The sequence below is a fragment of the Rhineura floridana genome, chromosome 5 (assembly GCF_030035675.1).
Source record: "Rhineura floridana isolate rRhiFlo1 chromosome 5, rRhiFlo1.hap2, whole genome shotgun sequence".
NCBI lineage: Eukaryota > Metazoa > Chordata > Lepidosauria > Squamata > Rhineuridae > Rhineura > Rhineura floridana.
Window position 1 is genome coordinate 50246082 of NC_084484.1, and position 22782 is coordinate 50268863.

The 22782-nt window shown below is 40.2% G+C and overlaps 1 protein-coding gene across 2 annotated transcripts in view; it reads left to right on the forward strand.

The window, feature by feature from the left end:
- ARHGEF7 (Rho guanine nucleotide exchange factor 7) overlaps nucleotides 1-22782 on the forward strand; it is a 129500-nt gene that overhangs the window by 104507 nt on the left and 2211 nt on the right. For both annotated transcript variants that reach the window (XM_061626647.1, XM_061626645.1), the window contains 2 exons: nucleotides 19587-19686; nucleotides 20363-20417. In XM_061626647.1, the coding sequence (XP_061482631.1) occupies nucleotides 19587-19686; nucleotides 20363-20417 (155 nt within the window). The remainder of the gene's footprint in view (nucleotides 1-19586; nucleotides 19687-20362; nucleotides 20418-22782) is intronic.

Sequence of the window (22782 nt, forward strand, 5' to 3'; positions counted from 1 at the left end):
AAGTCTCATTAGATGGCAAAAAATTACTTATGAGTTAAACATGCATAGGGTCAAGCTATAAGTCTATTTGATCAATTTTCATTTAACAAGTTCCCTGAAATCTTCTATTGGCCTAGTTTGCATGTAAAGTAAAGCCATGATTTGTTAAACCATGGTTTATTTGACTGTCCAAACGCAGCCCAATGGCTTAACCATGGTTTGTTAACCATGAACAAGCCAAAATTCGTTGTTGCTTTATAAACTGTGGCTTACATTAATCGTGATTTAGCATTACGTGAGAATCTGGCCATCAAGTTTTTTTATGCTCACATTTCATTCTTGGCAATAAAAAATACTGGTCATCCTCCATGGTTTCAAATGTTTTGTGATATGCTTTGTTTGGCTACATACAGATTCAAAGCATTTTCATGCAAATATTGACACTGGAAAATTCAGGAATAGTAGTTGGATGTGTGGTAACGTAGGAGCAATAGCTAAAAGGAATAAAATGGAGAAAGATGTTAAATACCTAATGCTGAAAGCAAAGATATAGAGGTGCATTCAGCTAAGTCCTACTTAGAGTAAACCCACTGAAATGAATGAATCTAAGCTACTCATGTCTATTAACTTCAGTGGTGTACTTGGAGTACAGGTAGCGTACCACCCATAAAAGTTGGATGTAGAAGTGGATACAAAACTTAATTGTAACAATAATCCACTGTAATGGCCTTAAAATAAAACAAAGTTAAATATTTCTCCTTTGTTGGTTCAAATGTTGCAGAGCAGAAACTGACTTCATAAATGCAAAAGGTTGAATCCTAAGTTGCTCTTTTGTTAATGTAAGGGGCAGTGATTTCTTGTTTCTGCAGCACTCCCGCATCATGTACCATGCTATTCTTAAGGGTTCCCCAAACCCCAATTGCTTATTTTGGGGTATAGAAGTTTGTAGAAGGAAGACAGAATTGTGGAAGCCCCGTTCTATGAACTCTGTTCCTTTCATGGAAGGAAAGTTAGGATTCAAGCCAATGAGGTCTACTGATAATGGTTGACTTGACTAATTATAATCTTTTGCCAGGTGACACTTGCCAGTAATATTCACTGCAACACCAGTTCTTTATGGGTTTCCCACTAAAGGTATTCAAAAGCAGATTTGTAGTGTATATAATTTTATTTTTGAAGGTGTCCCCAGATAGTTCATCAGATTTATATTGTGCCAGAGAAATCCAATTAACTATGTAAACACAGTTAAAACAGTTCAGATGTCTCCCAGTTAAGCTGCCAGGTTATGGTTCAGAATGTATGGCAGCATTATATCTTTCCAGGCTCATTGTTTTACTGCAAGAATCTTAAGTTGTTTGGTGAAAACAAACTGTGAGCAGGATCTGAATTAAGTATATCCTTCACAATCGCCTTATCATTAAATGTCTTCCCAGCCTGTTTAAAAAAGCAAATGCCATGGATCAGCTATATAAAAACATATCCTTTTCTCAATTTTTATTCATTACTAGAGACCAGTTTCATGAAATGACAATATGGAGATAGGTACAAGGTGTATTTCTTGACTGTTGTAAATAATACAGAAAGTTATGTAGCTTACTGAAAAAAGTGAATAGATGTTAGCTTGTGTCTGTTTTTGCATTTGAAAAATGGATTTTATTTAAGCTCCTATGTATAGTTCAAAATGTTTTGTTTTATAACTTTTTTCTCCTTACCTTTTAAAAGGTGTTATTGTTTGTCTCATTTACCCAAATCACAAGTTATCAGTCATCTAATTAATCTATGAAATTCAAACCAAATGAGCAAACTTGTCAAACTAAATTGAAAATTAATTTTAACTCTGGGTGAGTTTGTATAATCATTTACGATGGGGAAAATTGGAACATGTTTCATTATTTATTTATTTATTATTTAATTTGTATCCCACCCTTCCTCCCGAATTTATATGGTTAAATACAGCTTGCCTTCAGTGATGGAGGGATTTCTGGAATAGGTGCCTCCTCCCACTTACTCTGAAGGTGGTGCTATTCAAGTCTTTCTTGGTTCTTCTGGTAGAGGAAGACTCCCAAGTTCTTGCTCTGCCAGCTCTGAGTTAACAAGCAAAGCTGGTTCTCTGGGATTACTGGCCTAGCCAAGCAAATCACTGTCTCTTTCCCCCCCTTCCTTCCGTGAATCATAGAATCATAGAGTTCAAAGGGGCCTTGTAGGCCATCGAGTCCAACCCCCTGCTCACAGCAGGAAATCCACAGCTACAGCATCTCCCGCAGATAGCTGTCCAGCCTCTGCTTGAAGACATCCAGTGAAGGGGATCCCACCACCTCCCTAGGCAGTCGGTTCCGTTGCCGAACCGCCCTTACTGTCAAGAAGTTCCTTCTAATGTCCAATCTGAATCTACGCTCCTGCAACTTAAAACCATTAGAACTAGTCCTACCCTCTGGGGCAGCGGAGAACAAATCTGTACCCTCCTCTATGTGACAGCCCTTCAGGTACTTAAAGAGTGCAATCATGTCACCCCTCAGCCTTCTCTTCACCAGACTGAACATGCCAAGTTCCTTCAACCTTTCCTCATAAGACTTGTTCTCCATACCGGCTATCATCGTCGTTGCCCTCTTCTGGACCCGCTCTAACTTGTCTATATCTTTCTTAAAATGAGGCGCCCAGAACTGAACGCAGTATTCCAGATGAGGCCTGACCAATGCAGAATATAGTGGGACTATTACTTCCCTTGACCTGGAAACTATAGCTCTGTTTATGCATCCCAAAACCGCGTTTGCCTTTTTTGCCACAGCATCACACTGCTGGGTCATGTTCAACTTGCAATCCACTACAATTCCAAGGTCCTTCTCACACGCACTACTGCTAAGCCGGGTCTTTCCCATCCTGTACCCGTGCATTTTGTTTTTGTGGCCTAAATGCAGAATCCTGCATTTGTCTTTATTGAATGTCATTTTATTAATTTCCTGTCTTCCATTGTGTTAGCTATCCCTCCCAGTTTCGTATCATCCACAAACTTCATAAGGCTTCCCTCCACCCCATCGTCTAAGTCATTGATAAAAATGTTGAAGAGTATCGGCCCCAGGACAGAACCCTGTGGCACTCCACTCGAGACCTCCTTCCAGTCCGAAGCAGAGCCACCGACGACCACTCTGAGTGCGGTTTTCCAACCAGTTGTGAATCCACCTGGCAGTATTTCCATGTAGTCCGCATTTGACTAGTTTGCTAATCGAAAGGTCGTGGGGGACTTTGTCAAATGCTTTGCTGAAATCTAGATAGATGACATCTACAGCATTTCCACCATCTACTAAGCTAGTGACCCGATCAAAAAAAGAGATGAGATTAGTTTGACAGGATTTTTTCTTGACAAACCCATGCTGGCTCCTTCTAATCACAGCATTGTCATCTAGATAGTTGCCAATGGACTCTTTTATTATCCGTTCTAATATCTTTCCCGGTATTGAAGTCAGACTGACCAGCCTGTAATTCCCCGGATCTTCTTTTTTACCCTTTTTAAAGAGTGGGACGACATTTGCCCGTCTCCAATCCTCCGGCACCTCTCCCGTTCTCCAGGATTTCTCAAAGATGATGGCATGAGGTTCCGAGAGTACATCCGCTAGTTCCTTCAATACTATGGGATGCAGTTCATCAGGCCCTGGAGATTTGAACTCATTTAGGTTAACTAGGTATTTCCTGACTATCTCCTTATCAATCTCGAACTGCAGTCCCGACCCCTTACTGAGATTGCTACCGATGCAAGGTTGCACACTGTTCCCTTTTGGGAGAAAACGGAGGCAAAATAGGTGTTGAGCAGTTCTGCCTTTTCCTCGTTATCTGTCAACATTTTGCCATCCTCATTGAGCAGCAGTCCCACTGTTTCCTTGGTCTTTCTCTTGCTTCGAACGTATCTGAAAAACCCCTTTTTGTTGTTCTTCGCTTCCCTCGCCAGCCTCAGCTCATTCTGGGGTTTAGCTTTCCTTACGCTATTCCTGCAAGCTCGAGCCGCTCGTCGGTACTCTTCCTTGGTGATGCGTCCTTCCTTCCATTCTTTATACATGCTCTTTTTTACTTTTACCTCCTCCACCAGTCTTCCGTGTAGCCACATTGGCTTTTTCCGATGTCTTCCATTTTTCTTCCTCTTTGGAATTGTTTGCAATTGCGCTTTTTGTAATACGTTCTTCATGAACTCCCACGCGTCTTGGGCTCCTTTTTTCTTTAGTCTATCTAGCCACGGGATCCTACCCATCATTTTCCTGAGCTTGCTAAAATTGGCTTTCCTGAAATCCAAGGTCCATGTTTGACTATATTCTTCTTTGGCTTTCCCCAGGATCACGAATTCCAGCATTACGTGGTCACTTACCCCCAAGGTACCGACTGCTTTAATTCCCGTGACCAATTCGTCCGTGTTAGTTAAGATCAGGTCCAGGATTGCCGATCCCCTTGTTCCTTCTTCTACTTTTTGAAAGAGGAAATTATCAGCAAGGCCCATCAGGAATTTGTTGGAGGCTTTGTGCTTCACAGAGTTTGTCTCCCAGCAGTTATCCGGGTAGTTGAAGTCCCCCATCACTACTACTTCTTGCCTCCTTGAGATTTCGGAGATTTGTTTGAGAAAGGACTCGTCTACCACCTCTTCCTGGCCAGGGGGTCTGTAGTAGACACCTACTACCATGTCAGTTTTATTGGTTTCTCCATTTATTTTTACTCAAATGGTCTCTACCTGACCCCTTTGTTCGCTCTCTTGGATTTTCATAGAGGTGTATTTGTCTTTGACGTATAATGCTACTCCCCCTCCTTTTCTGTTGCTTCTATTCTTTCTGTAGAGTTTATATCCTTGAATGGCTATATTCCAATCATGGGAGTCATCCCACCAAGTTTCTGTTATCCCTATGAAGTCATATTTCAGTCAGGCTTCAAGCTCCCCTTGCTTGTTTCCCAAGCTCCGCGCGTTGGTATATAGACAGCAGAAGTCTCTTTTGTCCCTATTGGATTCCTCCGTTAATATACCGTGAGCTTTGCCGTGCATCCCTTTCTCCCTCCCAGTGTCTGCTGTACCCTTCAAATCGTTGCGTTTACAACCCGCTGTCTTTGGATCGGTATTTAAGCTATCATCTCCATCCCCCAGAGGCTTTAGTTTAAAGCCCTCTTGATGAGTTTTGCCATACTTCTGCCAAAGAGATTCTTCCCTGTCCTCGTGAGGTGCAGCCCATCTCCTGCCAACAGTCCCCCCTCCAAGAAGCTTAGGCCATGGTCCCAGAATCCAAACCTTTCCCGTCGACACCATCTGCATAACCAGTCGTTGACCTGCAGTATCTTCCTTTCCCTTTGTAGTCCTCTATCCTTCACGGGAAGAATTGACGAGAAGACCACCTGCACCCCCAAATGCTTGACCTTCCTACCCAGAGCCTCATAGTCCGAGGTGATCTGTTTCAAGGTGTTTCTGGCCGTGTCGTTTGTGCCCACATGGATGAGGAGAAAGAGGTACCTATCTTGTTTCCCAATGAGCCTCGGCAGGTTGTCAGCGACGTCCCGGATGCGCGCCCCAGGGAGACAACAGACTTCCCGATTCATTTTGTCCGGCTGGCATACCGGCGCCTCTACCCCCCTGAGCAACGAGTCTCCAACCACCAGCACCCTCCTCTTTTTGCCGCGAGTGGTGAACTTCAGAGTCTGATTGGAAAGGGAGCCAATGCACAACCTCATGTTCAGAAGCCATTTCAAAAAAAATTTGAGGAACAAAGATCATGCTGATAATGTGCCAACAGCTACCAGCCTGTCAGGAGTCTAGGAACAGAATGCTCCCTTGGCTATCCATAAATAGGGTGTGTGCTCCTGGGATACTAGTGACCAGCAGGAAGGGAACAGCAACCTAGGGTTGCAGGTCACTTGGCAGACAAAAAGCATTACTAAGACTCCTGACAATTTCCCCCGTGCAACCAAAGTGCTATTTAGCAAGGTAATCCCTTGTGGGGTTGGGGATGCCAAACTGATAGACTCTTGAGGGGGGTAAAACAAGAAGAATAGTGCAGACTTGGGATGGATAAGATTTATATCCTCTCCTGTCCAGCACAAGGGGTGTATTGCTTCACCCAGGGGTTCTTAATTGGATTTGCAAGATGGTGATCAGAGATAGCAACAGTGACCTCCATGAGAATAGGGAGAAAGCAGAAAGTCAAATAACCCTGACCCTGCAAGTTATCCTCTGCTTCCACCATCCACTTCAGCCCTAATGTATAGGGCTGGGAAAGAGAAACATGAAAAGCAGACTACTGAAATGTTGTAGCAAATTTCAGTATGTGCTATGTAAAAGCTCCTCAGCATGTTTGGAATGGGAATTTCCAGAACACGTTACCTACCATACATATGTATATGTGTGGGAGATCTAAGCTAGGACTCTCTCCCTCTCTGTGTGAGTAGGTAGGTTTGTGTGTTGAGAGAGAGTCCTCTGCCGTAATCCTCTAGGACACCTATAGCAGGATTAATCCACAGCTCTTACTCCCCTATTAACCTAAGATACCCACTTAGATTGCCTCTTCCTCCCTTACCCCTTTTGGATCAGATGTATCATACACCAAGAATATTTGATCATTCTGAAAAGTTCAAGCTCAGGAATACTAGCAGAGGGAACATCCCAAATCCAGTTACAGTTCTATTCCAGCCAGCCTAGGTAAATCCCAGACCAGCAGGAGAACACATTCCATATAATGCCAGGCCCTTCTCTTGGGGAATACAGGGAGGGAGAAGGATTCATTCAGTACTTTGATCAAGCCTGAGAGCAACCCTCTATGGACAAGTAATGTTTTCTTGAGAAGATCTTTGGCATTAATATTTCTAATTCTCAAAAAACTGGAGAGGCAGATGTTACATATTCCAGTGGGAGAAGTCATTCCTCACCATCATAAACCTCATGGAAGTTTATATACATTCCCATTTTTGCCCAAACTCATAGTGCTTCTGATTCAGCACTATGACTCCATGGCGCATGCATATATATGAACATAATTGTGATTAACAAAACTGAGGTTTTTATTGTATTAACAAAACGTTTCAGCTTCCGCCTTCATCAGCTGCTAACATACAAATGTTGTTGCCAAGGTGGCAGTTATAGAGCTCTGAGGATGGAATGCTCAGAGGGGCTTTATTTGCAGAAGCTAAGTAGTGGTGGTACTGTCCTCCATGTTCAGGCCATGTGGTGCCAATGTGCCAAAGGACAGTACCGCCACTACTTAGCTTCTGCAAATAAAGCCCCTCTGAGCATTCCATTCTCAAAGCTCTGTAACTGCCACCTTCATAACAGCATTTGTATGTTAGCAGCTGATAAAGGTGGAAGCTGAAACTTTTGGTTAATACAATAAAAACCTCAGTTTTGTTAACCACAATTACGTTCATATATATTTTTAGGTGATTAATGGAATCCTTATAGGAATCCAGAGCAAGCTAGAGTGAAGTTCTGTTTGTTGCTTTCAAAACTGTCTTTATCTGTCTGTCTATATATCCAAATGGTCAGTAGTGTGATGCCTTTGGAGTGTAGCCGAGTTTCAAATTTTGTATAAAGTTCTGGTTGCATACAAAAGGAGCAAAAAGTTAGATACCAGAGATAAGGAAAAACTAAGGCCAAGAGGATGCCAGTGTGGTTAAAAAGCAAGGAATCTCCAAAAGGAACATAAACGTTAGCAAACTAAGGCAAACAGACAAAATAATAAAAACTAATTCAAGAAGCACATCACTAAAAACGTTGACCAACAACAATTATAAATCTTGAAATACATTCGAAGCTGTAAATGGGTTAGTACAGTTAAAGGTATGTTAAATGAGAGAAAGGAGAAGCAGAATGAATTCTTTGCAGCTGACTTCTCTGTGGAAGATGAAGGGAAGATCCTTGTGCCTGAACTAAGGAAAGAAGTCTGAAGCAACTAGTGATGCCAAGAGATTAAGTCCCTGCCTTCCTGACAAATACAAATTACATATGAATGGTTACAAATAGCATCAACCCATTCTTAAGGAACTCAAATGTGAAAATGCTGATCTTATAATAAAAATATGTAACTTGTCCCTAACCAGAATGTGGTCACTACAATACCAGTTTTTTAAATCCTAGGGGGGATCTGGGAAATTACAGACCAGTTAGTTTAACATCTGTTCTGATAAAAGTGATAGAAAATATAATCACAGAATTGCCAAGCATATAGAAGACCAAGAAGAACCAGCATGGCTTCCACAAACCTCTCGGAGGTTTGTGGGTCAATATGCATATGGATAGGGATGATCCAATACACATTGCATACTATGGGTTGTACTTAGTTAAGTCCTACTCAGTGTAGCCTCATTGGAAGTAAACAAGTTAGTCATGCCATTAACTTCAATGGGTTTACTCTGAGTAGGACTAGCATTGAAGACTACCTTTAGACTTTCAGAAGGTTTTTGATAAACTACTTCACCAAAGACTCCTGGATAAAGTTAGTAGTCATTGGATAAGTAGACAGGTCCTTTTATAGATCTGTAACTGGTTAAAGAACAGGAAGTGGACAGTAAATAGAATAAATGGACAGTTGTTACAATGGAGGGATGTAAAGTGGGATCGCCTCAGAATTGGTATTGGGACTTGTGCTTTTTAACTTGTCCGTAAATGACCTGGAGTTAGAGGTGAGCAGTGACATGGCCAGGTTTGCTGATGACACCAATGGTCTGATCTCATTATTATGCAAAAATCTGTTGGAGGCCAAATATGGGAATAATATTTCCCAGCACATCTGGTGGGAGAGGAATTTTCAACTATAGTGGAAGAGAATGAGTGGATTCGGCTATGGTCTAAAGCGCAATATAGATCAATCTCTGCCTGGGTCAGAGATTTCCCTCAGATTGGCACATGGATGGTATTTAATGCCATGTCTAATGGTGTTATTCAGCTAGCAGTTTCCTTGTGCTGGAGGGGTTGCCAAATGACTGGCACGTACCAGCACTTGTGGTGGAACTGCAGGCCATGCATGATTTCTGGGAGAAAGTATTTCAGGAAATCTCAAGGATTACTCACCAAGTTGTTAGCTTGGGTCTTGGTTTACAATCATAGAATAAAGTTGGAAGGGGCCTATAAGGCCATTGAGTCCAACCCCCTGCTGACTGCAGGAATACAAGTTAAAGCATACCTGATAAGTGGCTGTCCAGCTGCCTCTTGAATGCCTCCAGCGTTGGAGAGCTCACCACCTCCCTAGGTAATTGGTTCCATTGCCGTACCCTCTAACAGGAAGTTTTTTTCCTAATGTTCAGTCGAATTCTGGCTTTCTGTAACTTGAGCCCATTATTATGTGTGTTGCACTCTGGGATGATCGAGAAGAGATCTTGCCTTTCAAGTACTTGAAGAGTGCTATCATCAGGAGATTTGGGGCGAGGTGCCAGCAGTAGCTGACAATACCCAGCTCCATTTCTCTGTAACATTTGAATTGGGAGAGGCTGTGCAAGCCCTGGATCTCTGCCTGGACTCGGTGGTGGGCTAGATGAGGGCCAATAAACTGAGTCTGAATCCTAGCAAGATGGAGACGCTGTGGGTTGGTGGTTCCCGAGCTTGGATAATTGGTCAGTTGCCTGCTTTGGATGGGGTCTACTCCCTCAGAGCAGTCCATAGTCTGGGGATGCTCCTTGATTCATCTTTGTCACTAGAGGCCCAGGTGACCTCAGTGGCTAGGAATGCCTTTTACCAGCTTCGACTGGTAAGACAGCTGTTACTGTTTCTGGACTGGGATAGCCTGGCCACTGTTGTCTGTGCACTGGTAACCTCCAGGCTGTATTACTGTAATGTGCTCAGTGTGGGGCTACCCTTGAGGTTGGTCCAGAAGCTGTAGATGCAAAATGTGGTGGCAAGACTGCTCACTGGGGCAGGGTATTGCTAATGTGTCACCTCGCTTCTGAAAGAATTGCACTGGCTACCTATTAACTACCAGGCTAAGTGCAAGGTTCTAGTTTTGTTGTACAAAGCCCTGTACAGCTTGGGATCAGAATACCTGAAAAACTGTCTTATCCCTTGTGTACCCAGTCGATCACTGCGCTCTGCAGGTGAGGGCCTCCTGCAGATACCATCTTATCAGGAGGTCTTCTCTGAACAACATAGGAAATTGACCTTTGGTGTAGTGGCATCTACCCTTTGGAATTCCTTCCCCTTGAATATTAGACAGGTGCCATCTCTGTTATCTTTTCAGCGCCTACTGAAGACTTTCCTCTTTCAACAAGCCTTTTAAGTTGAGACCTTATCCCAGTCTTCATCTGTGTTGGAATGCTTTGTAATATGTTTTTTAAAGCTTTGTTTTAAAAAAATGTTTTTAAATATGTTTTATTTTAAAGTCTGTTTTTAAAGTGTTTTTAGTGCTTTTGTTTGCTGCCCTGGGCTCCTACTGGGAGGAAGGGCAAGATATAAATTAAATAATAATAATTGTCCCCTCGTCTTCTCAATGCTAAACATGCCTAGTTCTTTCAGTCTCTCCTCATAGGGCTTTCTTTCCAGTCTCCTGATCATCCTTGTTGCCCTCCTCTGAACCTGTTCCAATTTGCATCCTTCTTAAAATGTGGTAAAGCATTATTCATCTTTTTCAGGCTCATAGAGAGATTTAAAGTCCGAGGAACAATTTCTCATTTGTTGTATGCTGGTCGGGGCATTAGAAAGATTTTAATATTTCTGATGTGGCACAATGGTATCAAAGGGTCTGGCAAATAACCATAATGGAGAAGTTGACATTCAAAGTAAGGGTGATGAGGGACAAACAAAGTGACACAAATTCTTTTTGGTTTGGTTTAATTTTATTGATTAAGTTAATGCATGGGAATTGAGAATCCCTCAGGCATTCCTTTCAATTTGGTATAATTAGATGGTGGGGTGTGTGATTTCCCCCCCCCTCCTCACCAAAATTCAGGAAATGGTATCTACTAAAGATAAAAACAGTTGTATCAAGCATTTTATCTATAAGTAGTATGTATTTGATATGGATTATTAATTGGAATGATTGGAATCTAATACACAATTTCACCATTTGGTATTGCTTTAAGAGTTTGATCTTACTCATGTATGAGAATATCTGAAGGATTTTATTGGTTGTATTTTCTCATTATTGTTTGAAACATATATAAATGCTGATGACACCAAATTGACTGCAAGGAACTCCAAAAGGATCTCTCCAAACTGAGTGAACAGGCATTAAAATGGCATATGTGATTCAATATGAGCAAGTGTAAATTGATGCACGTTGAGGCCCAAAATCCTAACTTGGTATATGCACTGATCAGGAAAGAGATCTTGGGCGGATAGCTTGATGAAAATGTTAATCCAGTATGTGGCAAATGTGAAAAAGCTGAATTCCACATTGGAGATAAGTAGGAAAGGATCTGAAAATTAAACTGCCAGTATCATAATACTGTTACACAAATCTACAATGCGACTGCACTTGGAATGCTGTATACAATTCTAATTAATGCACCTCAAAAAGGATATCTTAGAGCTGGAAAAGATTCAGAAAAGGGTAACCAAAATGATGAATGGGCTTGAACGCTTCCCCTATAAGGAAAGCTTACAATATTTGGGGCTTTCAAGTTTAGAAAAGAAGACTAGCAAGAAGGGACATGGTGGTGGTTTATAAAATTATGTATAGTGTGGAGAAAGTGTATAGAGAAGTTTTTCTCCCCCTCAGTGCTAGAACCTTGAGTCATCCAATGAAATGGAATGTTGGAAGATTCGAGACAGACAATGAGGTACTTCTTCACACAGTATCTACTTAAATTAACAAATTGCTCACAGAAGATGTAGTAATGGCTACCAGCTTGGCTGACTTCAAAAGGACTTTAAAGAAATTCATGGGGACACAAGTGCAGAGAGAGCTGCTGAGTTCATGTCTGGCTTCCATACCTCCCATAGCCATCTTGTTAGCAAGTGTGAGAATAGGATGTAGAACTAGATGCACTTTGTGCTTATCTAAATGGGCTCTTTCTATTCAGCACTGGTTAGACCTCATCTTGAGTAGTTTAAGAAGGATGCAAACAAAGTGGAACAGGTTCAGAAGAGGGCATTGAGGATGATGAGGGAACTGGAAACAAATCCCTATGAGGAGAGACTGAAAGAACTGGGCATGCTTAGCCTTGAGAAAAGAAGATTGGGGGGAGATATAATAGCACTCTTCCAGTACTTGAAAGGTTGTCAGAAGAGGGCCAGGATCATCCCAGAGTGCAGGAATAATGGGCTCAAGTTGTAAGAAGCCAGATTTCAGCTGAGTATCAGCCAGTGTGGTGTAGTGGTTAGAGTGTTGGATTACGACCTGAGAGACCAGGGTTCAAATCCTCACACAGCCATGAAACTCACTGGGTGACTTTGGGCCCATCACTGCCTCGCAGCCTCAGAGGCAGGCAATGGTAAACCACCTCTGAATACCACTTCCCATGAAAACTCTATTCATAGGGTAACCATAAGTCAGAATCGACTTGAAGTCAGTCCATTTCCGTTTTTCATCAGGAAAAACTTTCTGACTGTTAGAGCAGTATGACAGTGGAACCAATTACCTAGGGAGGTGGTGGGTTCTTCAGCACTGGAGGCATTCAAGAGACAGCTGGACAGCCACCTGTTGCATATGCTCTAAGTTGGATTCCTGCATTGAGCCAGCGGGTTGGACTCGATGGCCTTATGAAAATGGAAATGGACTGTCTTCAAGTATAGGCCCCTTCAAACTCTACTGTTCTATGATTCTTCTTTTTTAATGAAAGTTTTCTTTGGGGGGTGCATCAGTTCAGAAAATAGATAAGTAAAGGGAGAAGGTTTATAAAATGATGACTGTTGCCGAGAGACTGAATAGTGAGACTCCTCCCCTTCCATAATGCTAGAACTTGGGGTTATCCAATGAAATTAATTGGCAGAAGATACAGGACAGACAAGAAAGAAAGTGCTTCTCTGTACAACACATAATTAACCTATGGAATTCATTGCCAAAAAACCTAGTAAGGATGTTCGTCTTTAAAGGGGAATTGGGTAAATTTGTGGAGCATTGGTTTATCTCTGGCTGTTAACCATGATACCTAAACGGAACCTCCATTTGAATGCCAGCTGCTAGGTTGCATGCAACAAGGGAAAGACCTCCATAACCAAGTTTTATGCTTCCTGAATGTATCTGGATGGCAACTTATAGAAACAGGATACTGGTCTAGATGCACCCTTGGTCCAGCAATGCTTCTCTTATGTTCTTATACCAAGAAGCAGTATGCTTTATACGTGTACCAAAAGTTTAGGTTTTATATCAAATAACAAGACTTGCAGTGCAAACCTAACCACTTCTATTCAGAAGCAAATCCTGTTGAATTCAGTGGGGCTTACAGGGAAGGGGTTAGCATTGCAGCCTTGTATAATCAGAAGTGAGAGGCTTTATTTGTGTCTTTACATTTTGCTACCCTGGGGGGTGGGATACTTGCAAAGCTAAAAAACTAGGGAAAAGTGTTAGAGGCTACATTTAGCTGACTTACCAGTCTCCTTCCCTTGTAGTCCCAAGGCGGATCCTTGCTCGTTCCAGTAGGAGGGCTGTGGCCCCATCTAGAATGAGAGGCACTGCTTTTCAACATCCTGCTCCAGGGTGTTTTTTCCCACAGAATGAGAAAGGAACATTGAGCTTGTTGTAAATGTTCATTTCATGTACATACTTACATGAAATCTAAGCATTTGTACAATTTTTGGCAGAACTTTTTTGAGTCTTCCAGTTGTTTAAGGAACCTCAGGAGTACAGAATGTGAGGGAGTGGAGTAGTTTTAAATAGTCAAGGGGATATGAGCTGTCCTGCTTGCTAATCCCACAGAAGCAGTCACTTCTAAGTCCTACATTGGAAACAAAAGCTGCCAAAGCTTCTTTAGATTTTTCTTTCATGTGAACCAGAAACAGAAGGTTTAGTTTCTTAAGATTCTGCTAAAGGTGCTGCTCTAAGTATTTGATCCAATCTACTGCAGAGTTTCCGAGTCCTTCCCTGTGTTATCTAGAATTTGGTGCCTATTCACATCTCTAGCTTGGTATGTCAAAAACATGGGTTGATCTGTGCCTGTTTGGCAGTTTGAAGCAGTCATCCAAGTGCTGTACTTTTTACCAAGCATTGTATTGCACAAATCCACTTATTTTATATCACAATGTACCTGTTAGTGTTAAAAGTAGAATAAGCACAAAGAATTATGGCCTACATCTATTTGAGAAACTTTTCTACTTCCAAAAATTCCTAAGATGAATTTCCTGTGTGCTATGTAAATGGAAGCATTGGGTGGTATTCAATGCTAGCCCTACTCAGAGCAGACCCATTGAAGTTAATAGACATGACTAACTTGGGTTAATTAATTTCCATGGGTCTACTCTGAATAGAAGACAACCCCTTGTCATTTCTTGTCTCTCTGCTGCTACCTCTCGCAGGAGAGCTGTAGGGTTTATTTTGATCTCCCCCCGGCAGAAGCAGTATGTATCTGTCACACAGTCTGGGAAATCTTATGCCATAATAAATTTGTTAGTGTTTACATTATTTTTCACAACAGACTCACAAGGATAACCTCCTGGAAATTGACACTTGTCTTTGTAGATTAAGGGTTGTATCCAATGCTGTGCAGAGTTATCCTTGTGCAACGGGACTTCGCCTTCTCTTCCTGCATACCCCTGGATCTGTTCCAGAGGATCCCCCAATCCTCTGGAGCAGATTTTGAGGAGGGGGGGCTACAGAGGAGAAGAGGGGAAAGTTCCATGGTGTAAGTGGAAGTGTGAGCAGAACAGCACTGGATACAACTCTGAGGATGGAAGCCTATTCTTGAGGTTGGTCCAAAAGCCCTATACTGGTATTAACTTAGTGTAAGTGAATTTGTGCTGCTAAGACAGCCCTCCTACAGGGTGTGTAGGTTGATGAGTTCTGGTTTCAACCACTTCCTCTGTCTGCCTCTTTTCCTCCCAGTAATTTCAACCATGGCATCATGTGGTGATTTGTAATGAAGTGTGCTTTTTCAATGGTTTGATTTGGAATTGCTGATGATGTGCAGATGTGGGCTTTCAATCTTTACGATTTTTTATTTTTGATACATTTTATGTTGAGCTTCTTCAAATGGACTCTGCTTTTCAGGGTTCCATAGTTTGGTTTTAAATCTACAAATCAAATGGCTTTAGCTTTAATAATTGTCAATCCTTCATAACTGATTTTTATTCTCTCTGCATGTGTAACTGTTCAAGTATATTCGGGGGGGGTTGAATTATTTAAAGTTATGGGGTTTCCCCCATCTCAAATACACCAGAAAAACCCCACTTGCATTAATGATACTGGGGTGCCAGTTGGAATGTGAATAAAATCATAATGGTTGCCCTGTGTTTGTGTCCTGTTTTTCCATACATGATGAGATTGCAAACTGATTCTTTTTCACCTGGTACTGTCATTAATTTTATTTTTACACATTTTAAAATACCATTGAGCATGTCATTTTAAATGGAGATGCCTCCTCCCCCCTCACTAAAATATTCATGCATTTTTTCAGGAACTCAGTTCACTAGTTAGTTCTACAGAACATACTTATCTTGCTACCTAAATCATTTTTCAAGATAGAAAACACTGTAATAAAGGCTGTTCTTTGGCACGTAGCCATTACCACAATTAAACGGCTTTTGCAGTTTAATAATATTGACTTGCTCAAGACAGGCCTGTGTTCTAGACCATGACACCTCCATAAACACATCCACAGGTATTTGTAAATCAAACCAAAACATTTGCAGTATCTTGCTTATAAACAAGGGGACTGTAACCTGAACATGAGTCCCATTGAAATCAGTGGGTGGGCTTCAGTGAGGTTGCTATCCTAATTGCAAGAAAACTCAGAATAAATTACGCAAAATGGTAAAAATTGTGAAATTATGCCATTTATTTTTACAAATTTTGCTTAATTTATCTGTTGCAGTTTTATATTCTTGATACATAATTTGGATTGCCTAGATGCAAAAAGTAAGTTATTTTAGCCCAGAGTACATGCAGTTCATAGCCATTTGCAGAATCCTGCATGTCATACATCACAGAATCTTCTATGTGGCAATATTACCTCTAGAATTGTATGAAAATGCTCCAGCTAAGAAAACTTGCCAGTTTTAACATATTCAGGCCTCACTTTCGTACATCATTCCTAGCGGCTTATATAACGTTGTGGAATACATTTACAAATCCAATTAAAAATTTCAATTAAACAAGAATGTTGAGCTATTTTAATAAGATATGAAAACACCGTAGTAGTAAATTATGTGGAAATTCTGGGGGGGGGGGAAATCAGCAAAACAGGAAAGGTTTGCCTTCCTCATAGTGTAGAGTACTGGTGAACATTACTGGGGGGCCTGTCTATTCAGTTAAACCAGGTAGGCTTCCGAAAAGGCATTTACCTTTCTCCAAGATGGGATCACCAACAAGGCCTCTCCACTTCCTTATCCATAAACTGCTCAAATTGGATATTGGTTTATGATTATTGTGGGATGCCTCATCTGAAAACCAACATTAGGGAAATTTTTTTAAAAAAAGTTACAAAGGGTACATCAGAATACTCACTGCAGTTTAAGTTCTAAAGTGTACATCTCAGTTACAGATTCTTCCACAGGTTTACTCCTTTTCTTTGTAAGAAGAGAAACCTCATGGTGATGGTGAAGATTGTCATGTCACAGAGCTTGTGTGGTGGACTGGGTGGAATTTAATGGCCAGGGTGTAGAAAACTTAAGTTTCAAACCTGTACCCAGCTATGAAGCTCATTGAATGGCATTAGGCAAATAGTGGTCTTTTGACCTAATGTATGCCAGTAGATAATTATGACTATAAAATGAACTTTCTTTATGCTGCTATGAACTCTTTGGAGGAATTGCTACTTTTTAAAACTGCTGTTTGTATTGAGAGGAAATCCCCCTATTGGTGCTAATGAATGTTTCATCCCAATGCAAATAGCAGCTTTAAAGGAGCAATTTCCATGAGGACCACTGAAGAGGAGGAAAGAGGTAAACTCATCCCTGCTTCTTCCAGTCCTGGTAAATCAGCCTTCCCCAGAAGCTACTATTCATATTACAAAAACCAAAGTGCATCATTTTATATTATGCCTAGTTTGGCACTTAAGTCTTGACATTGTTCTTGGAAACAACTCTTATTAACAGTCAACCTATTTGTTGCAAAAGAGATTGTGTGTAGTTTTCTTTTTTAATGCAATTCTAAACACGTATGCTGACCTTTTATATGTTTCTATATATTCTGTATGATGTATGTTTGTAGTAGAGATGGCTTTGTCACACTGATTTCTGTGAAAGAGAAGAAATGGTCTAAATTCTGTTGGGTTAATCAAAGCATTTGTATTAACAGGAGAAAGTCAACACAACATTTCATCTTCAGGTCACCACCACTCGCTCCCTACTTTCTGGCTTAGAGATACTAAGTTAGGATAATTCAATTCAATGGGCATAAATTACCTTAAAACTAAGTATTGAGAAATTGTTGTGTAGAATGAGCTGTAGGTCAGTAGATTTCCACCCCAAGCCTTTGCTAAATGAATTATCAATGGGATCTAGATAAACCTTTCCATTTTATGTAATTCAATTGTTTATTTTAAAGTGATTGGTGTTTATGTAGAGCAAAAGTATGGAACTGCCTTGTTTTCCCCGTCATATACAGAGCTTTGACGTGCCTTCATTTCAGTCCATTCCTTCACTACAAAATCATGCTTTTCTTGCCATGCAATTGCATTTGCTTTTAGAAAATTAATTCTTGAGCAGATTTAATATCCTAAATGTTTAACTAAGTTGCCTTGAGACCTAACCTGTAATTTTAAGCATGTATATTGGGAAATAAGTTCCACTAAAATCAGTGGGAGTTCCTAAAAATATATGGTTGTATAGAGGCTGAAGATTGTATAGAGCCAGGTTATTATTTAGGTTGTAAAACAGTAATTAAAGTACAGCCGAGGAGTGAATCTGGCATATTAAGGAATCATGTTTGGTAGAATCTGTTCCTGACATAGTGTAATAATTGTCTTAGGGTGTATCGCTGAAAACATTCTGTAGCTTCACAGTTTCTAATGCAATCCATTAGGCTTATATTTCTTTTGATTCACTTTCCTTCTACATTAAATGTAATACCTGTGAAATCAAAACACTATTTTGCTGAAGAAGATTGCCCTTCAGATGTAATACATTTTAAGATAATAGTCACTCAGGTTCCTAGAGAGTGAATTGATAGCCCGAATTTAGGTTTTTAATTGATATTAGGTGGCTACTGATAATAGGAAATAAATAGGTATTCCTTACAGCACACAAAGGGTGACAGTGTTTCAGTGTCATAATCTTCAGTGTCTTTATTGAAATAATAGCCTTTATTTCAGTGCAGTATTCAGAAACTACTTGGTTTACATTGTATTTAAGAAGTTAATGGTATATCATCATTTGTGTGCAAAGAATGATACAATTCATTCAGTGCGGCCTCTTTTTTGTGACTAGTGGTGTATTTTTGACAGTGGTCTTTTAAAATTAGCTGTGGTGATGTGTCAAAGATGTTTCTTTTGCCTAATTGTTTTGGGTCATTATGAACTGCCGCTTGTCTATTTAGATGTATAAAAGAACATCTATTTTTATGTTATGCTGCCTTCTTCTTGATTTTACTCTTTCAATTCTTTAAGAATTCAAACAAGTTAGACGGAAAACACTTGTATTTTCTTTTTCCTACATTTGCATCATTAAAGATCTGGTTTTGATCCTATTTTCAGAACAGCTGCTGTGTGTGACTTATTAAGATTTCTGTGCCATAAATTTAAGGTTTAACTAGTGACCATTTATCAAATGGAAACTTACCACCTGGCAAGTTGGTATCATTCTGTCAGATTGTGAGGAAATTTTTACTACACATCGGGTGAACATATATGATAAAAACAATTGTCTGTATAGGCTTTGTGGTGATATGTTTCTTTAGCTCTTGTGGCAGAAATATTTTCTTGTGTACTAGCATCTCTGTATATGCATCTTATTTGTGTTTAGTACTGAGCATGATCAAGAATGTGTTTCTCTTGATCATAAAGTTTACAGTGAGAAGTTAAAGAAGAGGCAATCCCTATATTATGCAACTCAAGTCATTTAGGTTTGAGGGTCAGTACTTTAAATTATGGTAGGCAATAGAGTCATTATAATTTTGCTTCTAATGACTAGCCAACTTCAGAGCCAGGCTATATAGTCAGATCATAGCCACCAAAAATATTTTTATATTGTGGTTTTTTAGCACTATCTATAGAAGTTTCAGTTACGTTAATGAAAGATCCTTATTGCCTGATAATGCTATTAGTTCTGTATCTAAAGTCTTCATAGATTTAACTAGGTAGTTTTAATCTAATCTGCTAATGGTTGGAAAAACATAAGTGACAGTTTGTTGGCTGTTCTCATTGAAACTAGTGATAATGCACCTATGAAAATAATTGGTATATGTCTCCCCTCCCCCCAAAAAACACAGAGGACTAAAAATAATGTGGTCCCATGTATAATATTTCATGTAACTGACACATATCATCAATCCTATAGGGTTTTTTAATGTATTCTTTGAAATGCCGTAACATTATCTGGATGTTTATCTTTTAATTCTATTACTATTTTGCATTAGGCTCCCGTAAAGAATCTGCTCCCCAAGTGCTGCTTCCAGAGGAGGAGAAAATTATTGTAGAAGAAACAAAAAGTAATGGTCAGACTGTGATAGAAGAAAAGTAAGATGGATTTTTTTAGCAAATGATGAATTTTAAGCAGTCCACTTTCTTGAAAATAGGAAGTTTTTGTGTGATATTTTAAGCTGCATATAAACTTGTTCTTTATATGCTCTGTGGCTTCATATTTAAGGAGATGAATATCCTACTGGAATTCATTACTGAATTGCCTGTAATGTGCATTGTCAATCTTGCGCAGCCGATCTAGACTAATTTCAACAATCTTGGGTTCTCTAACTTTTCTCTTTGCATCTTTCTTCCTTCATCCTTTTACCAGCTGGGAAATCAGTTTTGTGGGTAAGGTGGCATTCTTGAGTGCTCTGGGATTTCTGCTGTTATTAATATGTAGGATTACTAGTTGCTTTTTGTAATGGTTAATATTATTGTTTCTGTTTAAAATATACAGTTAAAAGAGTTGCTTTATCTCAAAACCCATTAAAGCCAACAGGATTGTAGGTGAATTGTAGCTCATTTGAAAATATGCCAGAAAAGACCAGAAGATACTGCCAAAAGCATGGGGTGGCTGGGAAATATATTGGTCATTTTGTTTCCTTACCCTTTCCATCTTAAATTATATGGTTTCTAATTTAAAACCTTGTGTATTGATAGATCTTGATGTGATTTTTACATAATTTATTTACACTTTGTGAAAGTATTTTATCTTAATTTTCTGTTTTAGAAGTCTTGTTGACACAGTATATGCATTAAAGGATGAAGTTCAGGAATTAAGACAGGTTGGTAAAAGATATATGACATGTTTTGTCAACATAGAATAGGATGAGTAGCATGCAGTAGAATAACATTTAAGTTTTTAAAGAATTGGCAATAGAATCAGTAAGCTTCAGTGGCGATTCTATTGCATTGCATCGGTGCCAGTAGAGTGGAGTGGAAGGAGTGCTAACTTTATGCTCTGCACCATGACCTATATGGCAAGTGTCTGGAGGGGGTGGAGCGGTAGATGGTATAGAACAGTGACTTCTTTAGATCTGGCTATCAGGTGTCAAGGTGGGCCAGCAATCTATGTAACCTTACTTTGCTGATACTGCTATAACTGTTACTAATGTGGATTGGCATATATAACTCCCTCCTTCCTCACTGCTGGTTTCTTCCTGGTGGCATCTCTGGTGTTGTGTAGATGCTAAGTTTGTGCACTTTGTCCCCCTATGGCCTAACTGATGATAATATAAAACTTAGTGACCAAGTTTCAAAATGTCATGTAATATTATGGAAATGGACAACCCTGTCAAGATGGGGAAAAAACAATGACAGAGAGTCTGGCTTGCTAGTACTCCCCTATAAATATATGGATTTTGCTTTGCTTTTAATGCTTTCTAACTGTTGCGGTATTTAAGCAAATGTATTATTCACTTCTTATATCGTAAACTCTTCAAGAAAAATAAAGCCATAATCAGAGCTCCAGAAAGTTGTGCCAAAGAAATGCAGATCCAGAAACATAAGCTAAACACATCTCCATAATGTTGGCTGTTTTTGCATTGTTCTGCTCTTGCAGTTCAAGTTTTCAAAGTGAAACATATCCCTGAATATTGGGATTGCTTGGTCAGAGACTAAAAGTAATAAAATGGACCCTTCAGTTTGGCAGCCTCAGAAATGTGGGCTGTAAATGTACTGAAAGCCAACAGGACTGGGCTTGTAAATGGCCACATTTTGCCATTGTTTTTACCCTGCTGCCTTTTTTGCACCCTACCAGTATCATCTGACTCTTCTCTGCCCCAAATTTGGGCTGCTTTGCATGTGGTGATGTTCCTATTTAGGCTTGAATTACTGTCTGGAAGTTGGGGGAAGAATATGTACACTGCTGTCTATGAACTAAGGCTTGACTATAGGCATGTCCTTTTCTGCTGGTGCATGGGTGAGGAAGCTGTTGTGTGTCCCATTGATTAAGGGAAATGCCATGTGTTCAATATGGCTAAAACAAGGAAATATACACTTTAAGGATTTACAATGAGAGAATGAAAGCAGGATTTGTGTAAGCTGCTTTGAGATGTGAAAAGTGGGATATAAATTCCTTACAATAAAGTAGAATGATTGACCAGCTATAGATATTTTGTTGTGAGTCCTCATTTTCCTCAAGTGGTACTTTAAAAATTCCTGAGTCCCTTTAGTTCTGGAGCATATTTTTTTCCAAAGCACTCAATAGCCAAGAACTGTTTTTTTAGGGCTTATTCAAATAACGCTATTCCAGTTGCTGACTAGCTCCAGTTATGTACTTTTTGTGGGGGGAACAGGAAGCTCAAACGCCTGCATAATGAGCCTGCTCCTCTGATTGTAGAGGCAGAAGCCAAAGTTCCCTGTTGGAAGTTATGGAGCAGCAGAGAACTTAACAAGCATTTGGGCTTCTTGTTCTAACTAGGTTACATAATACTCTTGGTTTGCTGCTATAGTCCACAAGCAGAAATGCGCAAGTGTCACTGGAGGAGTCAGGAACCTTCCCTGTAAGACACTATCTGTAAACTGGGCTGTGCAGACTGCACTGTCCACACTTTCTCCAGCCAGTCAGATTTGATTGGTTGGAATCTGCTTTCTACTGAGCCATCAGTCCATCTAACTTGGCATTATTAACAGTGACTGGCAGCAACTGTCCAGGATTTCAGGCAGGAGTCTTTCCCTGCCGTACCAGGAGATGCTGGGGATTGAAGCTAGGGCCTTCTGCATACAAAGCAGCTGCTCTACCGTTGAGCTATGCGAGGCCATCACAGGATGAAGTACCCTGCACATGTGTAATGCTGCTGAGTTTGGATTTGGAGAGAGAGCATGCCAAACTCCATGCTAAAAGAGAACTCTAGATAATTATTTTGGAAAGCTATTAAGCTTTGAGCACTGCCATGATTTTAACATTCTGTGGGAGTCCTCCTTCCCCCAGTCCTGGTTATACTTTATCATGACTCTTTACTTCTTCTCCCATTTGTGACTTCTAGTTATTGTTGTATTTCTCCTGTGTGTGTTGGAACAATATAATGTTTTAGGTCTGCTATGCTGTACTACTATACTATAGTATATAGTATACTATAGTATTTTTTTTCTTTTACCTCACCTGGCAAAATACCTAATGGATCCTTTCCCACAGTCACTGGATAAGCA